This window comes from Lolium perenne, chromosome 7 (genome assembly GCF_019359855.2).
Source record: "Lolium perenne isolate Kyuss_39 chromosome 7, Kyuss_2.0, whole genome shotgun sequence".
In the NCBI taxonomy this organism is placed as follows: domain Eukaryota; kingdom Viridiplantae; phylum Streptophyta; class Magnoliopsida; order Poales; family Poaceae; genus Lolium; species Lolium perenne.
Window position 1 is genome coordinate 216222814 of NC_067250.2, and position 13132 is coordinate 216235945.

Sequence of the window (13132 nt, forward strand, 5' to 3'; positions counted from 1 at the left end):
CTAACGCTTCTCTTTTGTTCATTGTATTTCAAGAGCTTCAACTCTTCGGTAACGAGACCATGTCAAAATATGTGATATGTTTTATAACCAGACTAACTTAGAAGAGACATGTGTGACCATAACGAAGGGATTTTCCCTTTCTTTTGTGGTATCATGATTTCTCATAGCAGTCACGCATGGGGAGACATAGTATTTTGTTGTTGTGAACAGATTTTCTAAAATATCACGCTTTATTTCTTATCGCAGTTTTTGTGGTGTGCCGGTATCATGGAACGTCACCACTAAGTTTCATACTGGTGGTGTTACCTAATTGTGGCACACTACTAACGGTGTCCACTGCAATGTCAAATTAGGGCTATAATCAAAAGGAATTTCAAGGGAGGTGCAATTTTAATGTTTTCAAGGGAATATATTAATATCAAAAGATACCAATTACATCCAGCCTCTGCAACAACGCAATACCCTAATGGCAGTACGGATGCACACATCCAAAAAAAACAAAAAAAAAAACTAAGAAATAAAAGTCCCGCTACAGTATCTCAACCCTAGCAACAGCAATACATCCACCACCAAGATAACACCTGAAATTCAGACACTCCAAAAGCGACGCCTCCAAGAAGGGAACGGTGCACCAGTGTCATCGTCACCTGATCAAAGATCTTAGATTTTCACCCTGAAGATAGTCCCCGCTCTTAAAGCAATACCTTCAACAATCTTAATGTTTTCTAAATATACTATGTATAGATGAAAAAGCAGCTCTCCCTCCTCTTAATTTATCCGAATCTCAAAGCAAAACGGGCGGTGACGGTACAAAAGTATTTCCATATTTTCATACACATGAACTTTGACAAGTATTATGCTTTGTGTAAACAAGAAAAAAAACTTAATTGGTCTAAACAATAACAACTCATCCAAATATGGTATGAAGTCATCCAAATATGGTATGAAGTGGCTGTCTCACGCGCCGTCCATATGTTGTGGGATTATGCAAGCGTGAAGCCTGTATACGTATGTGGTACGAAATGGTCCTGTCACGCGTGGCATACGCACGAGTATAAGCAACGTATTTTTATCCAGAACGCCGCGTGTACGATGCACCTACTTGGGAGCCGTCCACGTCAGCGGCCGGCAAGCTGGGTGGTCATCACTTGGATTCGATCTCGATCTCTCATAAATGTGTTGGCATGCTCCATCGGGATCGACGATATTGTTGTCTGTTTACTCAGTTACATTACCACTTTCGTTCAGAAAAGAAAGGTCATACCGCTGCTCTCAGTAGTCAGAAGCATGGCAAATTAAGCAAGGACATGCCGATAAAGATAAAATACAATCAATGGGCACATAAATAACAGTACATACATAGCCACAACTTGTTCATTGTGCTGATGCAGAGTCTGCCTTTTTGATGGCCTAGAAATTCAGAGTCTCCAAAACGAACATACTGAATTAAGCTAATCAGAAGCAGCAGAGTTTGGCCTGACATGGCCATGTAGGCTGAAAGAAAGAACGAAAAGAAAGATACAGCAGGCGTTCTGTACCGGACTGTATTAATTTGCTGCGTAGACAAACCATCATTTCTCCTTTTCCAAACCTCCTGAAATTGGCAACATCGACAGTACCTTTCTTTCTTTCTATGTATATCGCAGGTGAAACTTTGGTAAAATCCATGTCTGCCTTTCAGTTGTACTGCGTGCTCCTTTGACCACGCGTATGGTACATTGGTACTTCTTTTTTGGGGTCTGGATTCATTGAAAATCGGCCAAGAACCATCCTTCAATTCTTCCTTCTTCAGACTTAATGGGCTAGTAGGCCCAATGTTAACAGTACCTTCTCGATTGGCCCACGCATATCATATGGTACAGTTAGCTTAGGTGCTGCATGGAATAGACAGCATACAAGGCATTTAAATTACAGTATTTTGGTGATCCGATTAATTTAGGAGAAATCATGATACTTTCAAAGATTTCAGGTTTTATTAAACCGGTTTTCGTTTAAGCATAGGTGCTTATTTGTACATGAGTTGTGTCCAGTTCTCTTGTGTACAAATAAGCACCAATGCTTAGCCAAAAGTTTGATTTATTTTCCTAAGCACCTCCTGATGTACATGGTATCAGAGAGCATAACCACTTCCCTACTAAAAATAGGTTCAATTTACTATAGCTCAGACAACATGCCACGCCCTCTTTGAAAATTTTAAAACTCGCACTTTGGGATCTAAAAAAATGTGATGGAAATTATACATCCAGAATGTACGCCAGAAGATTCATTATACAATACATTGGGTTACTCTAAAAGGACAAATTTTAGGATAAATTAGTTTTTAGTTAATTTATATTATCAGATTTTTCTACCGAAACTTAGCACTGATCGATATACATACCATGTATAGTTTTTTTGATTTCTTAACTCATTTTGTTTTAACTTTTTTAATGGACATCAGTGTACTCGGGTGCTGCAAATAGGCCATAACAATCTTTGGAGCCAGAAAATATGAGTATGGAGACAATAGGCAGAACCAAAAGGACAGGGGGAGACAATTACTAAGTTGCTGCCCTGTGACCGAGAGGCTTCTGATTCCCTCCAAGATGAAGGATCTCATCAAATCACAAATATTAAATTACTGCTTGTCACCAATATATAGATAAATGGACTTCAAAATCCATGTATTTCTATTTATATGCCTCCTATAGATAAGCTAACACATTGCATATGTTAAATATGTATCATTCTAAGACCAATGTAGTTCTCATTTCACAAATCTTATAGATAGATGGATGTAGGGCCATCTAATCAAGAAATAAAATGTAAATATACAAGAGAAAAGGGTGTACCATGTGCCAAAAGCTCCCATACATTGTGGGGTCTCAGAAAGGAGATTTCTAGGCAGCCATTTCTTTTCTTTGATAAAGATAGGCTAATTCAAACCTAGGACCACGAGGACACAAGCGTAGATAATGTTTTTTCGAAAGTTCACCGGGGGGGGGGGGGGGGGGGGGACGAATCCCCACCTGAATTTTCATTTTCAACTTTAAAGTGGGCTAGACTAGCCCAGGGGAGGAGGGAAACCGCCACACCCCAGCGGCCCCGACAAGTTTAGATTTTTACAAACACACACAGGACCCAACTCCACACACAAAACTAAACTGCCTCTCAACTAAACACGTATGGGAGGGGAGAGGCAGGGGGCAGTCAGCCGCCGTGAGCACCAAGCAAGGCAGCCCAGGAGAGCACGTCCTCACGATGGTCCAAAGGGAGACGATACCTCCAGAGAAGGGCGTCGTCGTGGCAGCACTTCCGGACCAGCGCGAGAGATGGGGCGAGGTGCCGAAAAACCACTCCGTTCCGATGCTTCCAAAGATGCCAAAGGCAAAGCAGCCGAAAAAAGGAGCTCGTAGCTACAGGAACACCCTCGGGCAGGGATACAAGGGCTGCATCCGAGGCCAGAAGGCTTGGCGGCGGCGAGGCGCCGATGCTCTCCCATAAACTTCTGGCAAAAGGGCAGCCAAAGACGAGGTGGGAGCAGGTCTCAACCACCTCACCGCATAGGGGGCAGTTGCTCTCGTCTTCCGCCAGGATCGTCTTCCGAAGTAAGTTGGCGCGCGACGGGAGGCGGTTCTGGACCAATAGCCAGGCGAAGACCCGCACACGAGGCGGGCGTGGTTGAGCCAGACGAACTCGAAGAAGGGGCATCGCACGCCGCCGAAGGTGCGGAGCTTGTACAGCTCGGCAACCCGGAGTTTGCCATGGGGGGCGGTGCAGCGCACCAGGGAGCGAGCATCGGGCGCAGTCGTGCAGCGGACGGCGCCGAGACATGCCATGAGGAGCCGCCTCTGAGCAGAGGCGGTGGTAGACAGCTGGGGTGCGAGGAAAGCGTCCAGCCCCCACGCGAGGACTTGGGCGACCGTGGCCTCCAGCGTGGTGAAGAAGGAGAGCAGGTGGGGCAAAGTCACGCTCAGCTCACTGATACGTCTCAAACGTATCTATAATTTCTTATGTTCCATGCTAGTTTTATGATAATACTCACATGTTTTATATACACTTTATATCGTTTCTATGCATTTTCCGGAACTAACCTATTAACAAGATGCCGAAGTGCCAATTCCTGTTTTCTGCTGTTTTTGGTTTCAGAAATTCTACACAGGAAATATTCTCGGAATTGGACCCCACGAAGACGCAAGTCAATATTTTGCCGAGACGGACCCGGAGAGCTAGAGAAGGGCCGGAGGGGGGCCAAGGGGCCCCACGCCATAGGGGGCGCGGGCCCAACCCTGGCCGCACAGCCATGTGGTGAGGGCACCCTGGGGCCCCTCCGAGGCCGCCCTTCCGCCTATATATTCTTCCAGAAGCGAAAACCCTACCACAATCGACGATATTCCACGAAGAGTTCCGTAGCCGCCGCCATCGCGAAGACAAGTTTCGGGGGACAGAATCTTTGTTCCGGCACGCCGCCGGGATGGGGAATTGCCCCCGGAAGTCATCTCCATCGGCACCACCGCCATCTTCATCACCGTTGCTGTCTCCCATGATGAGGAGGGAGTAGTTCTCCCCCGAGGCTGAGGGCTCTACCGGTAGCTATGTGGTTCATCTCTCTCTTCCATGGTGTGATCTTTATGTGATCATGAGCTTTGTATCACTATTAATCTATGCGCTACTCTAGTGATGTTATTAAAGTAGTCTATTCCTCCTCCATGATGTAAAGTTGACAGTGTGTGCATCATGTAGTACTTGGTGTAGGTTATGATTGTAATCTCTTGTAGATTATGAAGTTAACTATTACTATGATAGTATTGATGTGATCTATTCCCCCTTTAATAGCTATTGGTGACAGTGTGTATGCTATGTTAGTACTCGGTCTAAATTGCAACGGTCTATTATGCACTCTAGAGGTTACTTTAATATGAACTCCGGACGTTGTGGTGCTTGTTTACTCCGGCTTGAGGTGTGCTTTGTAGCCCTACACAATGAATGGTGTTTGTTATCCAACAAGAGAGTGTTTAAGAGTAGCATTTATTTATTCAGTTATGTGATCATTGTTGAGAGTGTCCACTAGTGAAAGTATGATCCCTAGGCCTTGTTTCTAAGTATTGAAACACCGTTTCCAACAAGTTCTGTTACATATTCGCTTGCTGCCATTTTTATTTCAGATTGCAATTACTACTTACAATCATCCATATTACTTGTATTTCACTATCTCTTCGCCGAACTAGTGCACCTATACATCTGACAAGTGTATTAGGTGTGTTGGGGACACAAGAGACTTCTTGTATCTTAATTGCAGGGTTGCTTGAGAGGGATATCTTTGATCTCTACCTCCCTGAGTTCGATAAACTTTGGGTGATTCACTTAAGGGAAACTTGATGCTGTTCTACAAACCTCTGCTCTTGGAGGCCCAACACTGTCTACAGGAATGGAAGTGTGCGTAGACATCAAGCTATTTTCTGGCGCCGTTGTCGGGGAGGTAAGGTAAAAGGTATTCACATCCTCCGACTACTAGGCTATTTCCTACCACTGTTGCCGGTGTGTGAGTGCTCGAAGCTATTTCCTTTAGATTCTGCAATTATATCTTTTTGTTTCTTGTTTTTATTTCACTAGTTAGGCTTAATGTAAAACAACAAAAAAATTAGAGATCTTTATGAAATTTATCTCTTGAGTTAGGACATGAGGTGTTTGAAGAGAAAATTAAAAAAACCTATGGAACTTTATATGCATGCTAATGGCAATGTTATTAGTATGAATGCTTTGAACACCATTGTTTCTAATGCTATGGAAAATTCTAAGCTTGGGGAAGTTGGTTTTGATGAGCATGATATTTTTAGTCCCCCAAGTTTTGAGGAGAAAATTTTATTTGATGATACTTTGCCTCCCATTTATGATGATTATAATGATAGTGGTATTTTGGTGCCACCTACTATGGAGGATAAAGTTTATTATGATTATACTATGCCTCCTATATTTTATGATTATGGTGATGATAATAAAAATGATAGCTACTTTGTTGAATTTGCTCCCACTACAATTAATAAGAATGACTATGCTTATGTTTGGAGTAGTAATTATTTTATGCATGAGACTCATGATAAGAATGCTTTATGTGATAATTATATTGTTGAGTTTGTTCATGATGCTACTGGAAATTATTATGAGAGAGAAAAATATGGTTGTAGAAATTTTCATGTTACTAAAATACCTCTCTACATGCTGAAAATTTTGAAGTTACTTGTGTTTTATCTTCCTATGTTTGTCACTTTGTTCTTCATTAATTTATTTGTGTACAAGATTCCTATGCATAGGAAGCGGGTTAGGCTTAAATTTGTTTTGAATTTGCTTTTTGATGCCCTCTTTTGCTTCAACTCTTGTTACTTGCGAGAGCATCATTAAAATTACTGAGCTCATCTTAATGGCTATGAAGAAAGAACTTCTTGGGAGATAACCCATGTTTTATTTTGCTACTGTTTTGTTGTGTCTTCGAAGTTGTTACTACTGTAGCAACCTCTCCTTATCTTTATTTTAATGCATTGTTGTGCCAAGTAAAGTCTTTGATAGAAGGTTGATACTAGATTTGGATTTCTGCGCAGAAACAGATTTCTAGCTGCCACGAATTTGAGTAGCTCTCTCTGTAGGAAACTCAGAAAAATCTGCGAAAATTCATGAGTAATCCTCAGATATGTACGCAACTTTCATTAAATTTGAGCTTTTTCATCTGAGCAAGTTAAGTGCCTTGAAAAAATTCGTCTTTACGGACTGTTCTGTTTTGACAGATTCTGCCTTTTATTTCGCATTGCCTCTTTTACTGTGTTTGAATGGATTACTTTGCTCCATTAAATTTCAGTAACCTTGGGTAATGTCCAGAAGTGTTGGGAATGATTGTGTCCTCTCTGAACATGTGAATTTTTGATTATGCACTAACTCTCTAATGAGATTGTTTTCAGTTTGGTGTGGAGGAAGTTTTCAAGGATCAAGAGAGGAGAATGATATAACGTGATCAAGAAGAGTGAAAAGTCTAAGCTTGGGGATGCCCCCGTGGTTCATCCCTGCATATTTCAAGACTCAAGCATCTAAGCTTGGGGATGCCCAAGGCATCCCCTTCTTCATCAACAACTTATCAGGTCACCTCTAGTGAAACTATATTTTTATTCCGTCACATCTTATGTGCTTTACTTGGAGCGTCTGTGTGTTTTATTTTCGTTTTGTTATTTTCATTCTCTGAATAAATTCGGATCCTAGCAATCCATGTGTGGGAGAGAGACACGCTCCGTTTTTTCATATTGAACACTAGTGTTCTTCGTTTTACTTTTAATGTTCATGGCAAAAGTTAAAAGATGTTGCATTTATTGCTATTTGGTTGGAAACAGAAAATGCTTCATGTGGTAATTGGTATATGGTCTTGAATAATTTGATACTTGGAAATTGTTTTGAGCTCTCAAATAGATCATGTTTAAGCTCTTGCATCATGTAGTTTGAACCTATTAGTGGAGAACTACCGTAGAGCTTGTTGAAATTTGGTTTGCATGATTGATCTCTCTAAAGTCTAGATATTTTCTGGTAAAAGTGTTTGAACAACAAGGAAGTCAGTGTAGAGTCTTATAATGCTTGCAATATGTTCTTATGTAAGTTTTGCTGTACCGGTTCATACTTGTGTTTGCTTCAAACAACCTTGCTAGCCAAAGCCTTGTACTGAGAGGGAATACTTCTCGCGCATCCAAAACCTTGAGCCAAAACTTGTGCCATTTGTGTCCACCATAACTACCTACTATGTGGTATTTCTCTGCCATTCCAAGTAAATTGCTTGCGTGCTACCTTTAAAATTTCATTCCTTGTCTTTGCAATATATAGCTCATGGGAAAGTAGCTTAAAAACTATTGTGGTAAAGAATATGTCGCTTATGTATCTTATTTCTTATAAGTTGCTTGTTGAGCGGTAACCATGTTTCTAGGGGCGCCGTCAACTGTTACACTTTTGTTGAATATCATGTGAGTTGCTATGCATGTTCGTCTTGTCTGAAGTAGGGGTGATTTGCCATGAGTTGAATGGTTTGAGTATGCATATTGTTAGAGAAGAACATTGGGCCGCTAACCAAATCCATGTATCATGGTGGAAGTTTCAGTTTGGACATTAATCCTCAATCTCTTATGAGAATATTATCTGTTGTTGAATGCTTAAGCATTAAAGAGGAGTCGATTATCTGTTTTCTATGTTGTCCCGGTATGGATGTCCTCAAGTTGAGATCTATCAAAATTGAGAAATCAAATGCGATCTATCTCCTTGGACCTTTGTACAGGTGACATAGAGGTACCCCTTTGTGACACTTGGTCGAAATATATGTAATGCAATGATAATCCATGGAAATCTAAGCTAATTAGGACAAGGTGCGAGCACTATTGGTATTTGATGCATGAGGCTTGCAACTTATAGGAGGTTTTATGCATAACACATATGAATTATTACTACCGTTGACAAAATTGTTTCCATGTTTTCAAAATAAAAGCTCTAGCACATGAGTAATCCCTGCTTCCCTCTGCGAAGGGCCTTTCTTTTACTTTATGTTGAGTCAGTTTACCTACTTCTTTCCATCTTAGAAGCAAACACTTGTGTCAACTGTGTGCATTGATTCCTACATACTTGCTTATTTGCACTCATCATATTACTTTGTGTTGACAATTATCCATGAGATATACATGTTGAAAGTTGAAAGCAACTGCTGAAACTTATATCTTCCTTTGTGTTGCTTCAAAACCTTCTATTAAGAATCTATTGCTTTATGAGTTAACTCTTATGCAAGACTTATTGATGCTTGTCTTGAAAGTACTATTCATGAAAAGTCTTTGCTATATGATTCAGTTGTTTAGTCATTATCTTTACCATTGCTTTGAATCACTTCATTCATCTCATATGATTTATAATAGTATTGATCAAGATTATGATAGTAGCATGTCACTTCAGAAATTATCATTGTTATCGTTTACCTACTCGAGGGCGAGTAGGAACTAAGCTTGGGGATGCTTGATACGTCTCAAACGTATCTATAATTTCTTATGTTCCATGCTAGTTTTATGATAATACTCACATGTTTTATATACACTTTATATCGTTTTTATGCATTTTCCGGAACTAACCTATGAACAAGATGCCGAAGTGCCAGTTCCTGTTTTATGTTGTTTTTGGTTTCAGAAATTCTACACAGGAAATATTCTCGGAATTGGACCCCACGAAGACGCAAGTCAATATTTTGTCGAGACGGACCCAGAGAGCTAGAGAAGGGCCGTAGGGGGGCAAGGGGGCCCCACACCATAGGGGGCGCGGGCCCAACCCTGGTCGCGCCGCCATGTGGTGAGGGCACCCTGGGCCCCTCCGAGGCCGCCCTTCCGCCTATATATTCTTCCAGAAGCGAAAACCCTACCACAATCGACGATATTCCACGAAGAGTTCCGTAGCCGCCGCCATCGCGAAGACAAGTTTCGGGGGACAGAATCTCTGTTCCGGCACGCCGCCGGGACGGGGAATTGCCCCCGGAAGTCATCTCCATCGACACCACCGCCATCTTCATCACCGTTGCTGTCTCCCATGATGAGGAGGGAGTAGTTCTCCCCCGAAGCTGAGGGCTCTACCGGTAGCTATGTGGTTCATCTCTCTCTCCCATGGTGTGATCTTTATGTGATCATGAGCTTTGTATCACTATTAATCTATGCGCTACTCTAGTGATGTTATTAAAGTAGTCTATTCCTCCTCCATGATGTAAAGTTGACAGTGTGTGCATCATGTAGTACTTGGTGTAGGTTATGATTGTAATCTCTTGTAGATTATGAAGTTAACTATTACTATGATAGTATTGATGTGATCTATTCCCCCTTTCATAGCTATTGGTGACAGTGTGTATGCTATGTTAGTACTCGGTCTAAATTGCAACGGTCTATTATGCACTCTAGAGGTTACTTTAATATGAACTCCGGACGTTGTGGAGCTTGTTTACTCCGGCTTGAGGTGTGCTTTGTAGCCCTACACAATGAATGGTGTTTGTTATCCAACAAGAGAGTGTTTAAGAGTAGCATTTATTTATTCAGTTATGTGATCATTGTTGAGAGTGTCCACTAGTGAAAGTATGATCCCTAGGCCTTGCTTCTAAGTATTGAAACACCTTTTCCAACAAGTTCTGTTACATGTTCTCTTCCTGCCATTTTTATTTTAGATTGCAATTACTACTTACAATCATCCATATTACTTGTATTTCACTATCTCTTCGCCGAACTAGTGCACCTATACATCTGACAAGTGTATTAGGTGTGTTGGGGACACAAGAGACTTCTTGTATCTTAATTGCAGGGTTGCTTGAGAGGGATATCTTTGACCTCTACCTCCCTGAGTTCGATAAATCTTGGGTGATTCACTTAAGGGAAACTTGCTGCTGTTCTACAAACCTCTGCTCTTGGAGGCCCAACACTGTCTACAGGAAGCGTGCGTAGACATCACTCACCAATAGGGAGCCAAACATCAAAGCAGAAGGACGTTGCCCTCCCGTTGTCGACGGATACCATGTTGATGGAGCGGTATAGCGGCAGCAGCCGACGGAGAGCACTCCAGTGAGGGCCGCACAGCGACACGCCACGCTCCGTCGCAAGAGAGTTGCCGCCGAGAGAGGACCAGACCCACGCGGGCCACGAGGTATCATCCGCGGAGTGAAGCCTATGGAGGAGCTTCACCTGGAGGCAGTCGTTCTGATCACGCAGCGACCGGACACCGAGCCCCCCTTCTCCTTTGACCGGCAAACCTGCGACCAGGCGATGAGGCATTGCGCTCCTGAGGCGCGGTCCGCGGCCGCCCAGAAGAAGGCGCGGTGAGCGGTCAAAAGCTTCCAAAACCCTCGGAGGGAGGTCTAGGGCTCCCATGGCGTAGGTGGGGAGGGCGTCGAGGATGGCATTGACGAGCGCGAGGCGTCCGCCATAAGATAGGAGCAGCGCCCGCCACCCGGAGAGGTACTTGTCCACCTTGGCGATGAGCGGCGCAAACGCCGCCAGCTTGAGCTTGTCAGCCAACAAGGGGAGGCCGAGGTAGGTCTGGGGAAACCCCTCGACGCTGCAACCGAGGACGGTACGAACGACGGCCACCATCGCCTCATCGACATGCATGGGCACAACCATGCTCTTGTGGAAGTTGATGACGAGCCCGGTGGCGCAGGAGAAGCTGTCGAGGATGCCCCGGAGCCTGTGCACCGCACCCTCCTCCGCCCGGAGGATGATGAGTGTGTCGTCGGCGTACTGGAGCACGGGGCAGGGGAGCCCGTCGACGAGGGGGTGCTGGAGGGCGCCGTCCATCTTGATCATCCGTTGCAGCACGTCCGCCACGAGGAGGAAGAGGTAGGGGAGAGGGAGTCTCCCTGCCTGAGCCCCCGCCGGAGGTCGATCCATCGCCCAGGAACCCCGTTGAGCAGGATCGCAGACCTGGAGGTGGTGAGGATCTGGTCCATCCAATCGCACCACACGGACGGAAACCCCCGCGCCAGAAGGATCCTCCGTAGACTCGCCCACTCGACCGAATCGAAAGCCTTCGCAAAGTCGAGCTTCAGGACCAAGCACGGCGCCTTGCGCCGGAAGCAAGTCTGAACTAGCTCGGTGGCGTAGACAAAGTTCTCGGAAATGCTCCTGCCTGCAAGGAAGCCAGTTTGGTCAACGTCGACGAGCCCCCCGATCTGCAGCTGGAGCCGAGATGTGAGAGTCTTGCAGATCATCTTGATGGAGCAGTTTTGAAGTGGTAAGCGTAGATAATGTACCACTTCATCAGGTCTGCCCTTCAATTAAGAGAGCAACAAACACAAAAATGAGAACAAAAACTAAACAGATCTATGGCTGGCGGGGAGGAACATGATGCTATTAGATAGGCTGAGCACCTAAGCAAGCAAAAAATATATAATCTTGCTTTTTTTTTTGGTTATTTACGGTGTTGGATTTAGCTGCTTCTGCAGCGACCCGTTCATGCCAAGGCCGAAAGTTGATGAGATAAACATGACGACGGCCGATTCTCTAACAGGATTTAGCATGACCGTAGATTGAAGTCATTTTGTATCTACCTTGGCGCTTATTTTAGTGGTACACACTAAGGGCATGTTTGATTCGCAGGATTTCGAAAACGTGGCATAGCAAAAACTTACAAATAGAATATCATGACATGTTGAATTCTATAGAATTTGAAAGCACATGAATTTATGTTACTCCCTTCGTTCCTTTTTAATTGACTCGAATTTAGTATAAAGTTGTACTAAATCCGGGTCAGTACATGTTGTTTGGTTGAGTTATGGTACACATATGCAGGAACTTTTCTAAACGGTTGTGTGTATGGAAAATTTTCGTGAGGTTGGACTTAAGAGAAATTTTATACAAAGTAAACCATAGGAAGTATTCCTATTGTTTCAAAACCTACGAACCAAACAAGTCCTAAAGGGAAAAAAAAAATCCTAAGGAATGCAATCCTCCAAATTTCTTCGAACAAAACAAGCCCTAATCCTAACTGCGCCTTGGTCCGATGATGTAAGATAATTGCCGATACAGATATACGAGAGAAAAATGTCAACAGTAAAACCTACCCGACGTCATGAAATGGTACAAGAGTCAGTCGGCACCTGACCCTTATCTCCCCCTCTTAGTAATGCCCGGCCGTGAGTTCAAGTAAATCTCCGCAAAACGAGTTCAGAAACAGTGCCATTTCACTTACTACTATGTATGTATCTAAACATCACCGTGGCAGTTTCAACTCAGTATATTCTGGAATATTTTCATCATCTATCCGAAGAACAGAACCTTGGGAGTAGCAATGGGTGCTCGCTCTGTCTGTAATGGATACTTTTACAGATCGAGGGAGATGTCCCCTAGACATTCCAACTTACACACAGCGAAGATCGATTTGCAGTTGATAGACATAGGTGGAATCGTGCATGAAATCGCGGAGGACACAAAGTGCCACTCGTGGTCTTTCGGAAGATGGCCTTGCAACACACTCAAGTATCTAGCATGCCATTTGCTCGCTTACAAGTCATCTTCTCAAAGTAGCAAGACGAGACGTTAGGATGATCTGGTCACATCGTTAAGGCGGAACGCCTGTATGAAATCGAATGATCTACAGTGTGGCCACTTGGCCGAAATAATCA

The 13132-nt window shown here is 43.5% G+C and overlaps 2 protein-coding genes across 2 annotated transcripts; both read right to left on the reverse strand.

The window, feature by feature from the left end:
* Positions 1-3189: 3189 nt before the first annotated feature.
* On the reverse strand, positions 3190-3690 carry LOC139833848 (uncharacterized). The gene has a single exon (XM_071824204.1). The coding sequence runs from the start codon at positions 3688-3690 to the stop codon at positions 3190-3192; it is 501 nt and encodes a 166-aa protein (XP_071680305.1).
* Positions 3691-10460: 6770 nt separating this feature from the next.
* On the reverse strand, positions 10461-11306 carry LOC139833849 (uncharacterized). Its single transcript, XM_071824205.1, has one exon. It carries the CDS (start codon positions 11304-11306, stop codon positions 10461-10463), a length of 846 nt encoding a protein of 281 aa, XP_071680306.1.
* Positions 11307-13132: the final 1826 nt, after the last annotated feature.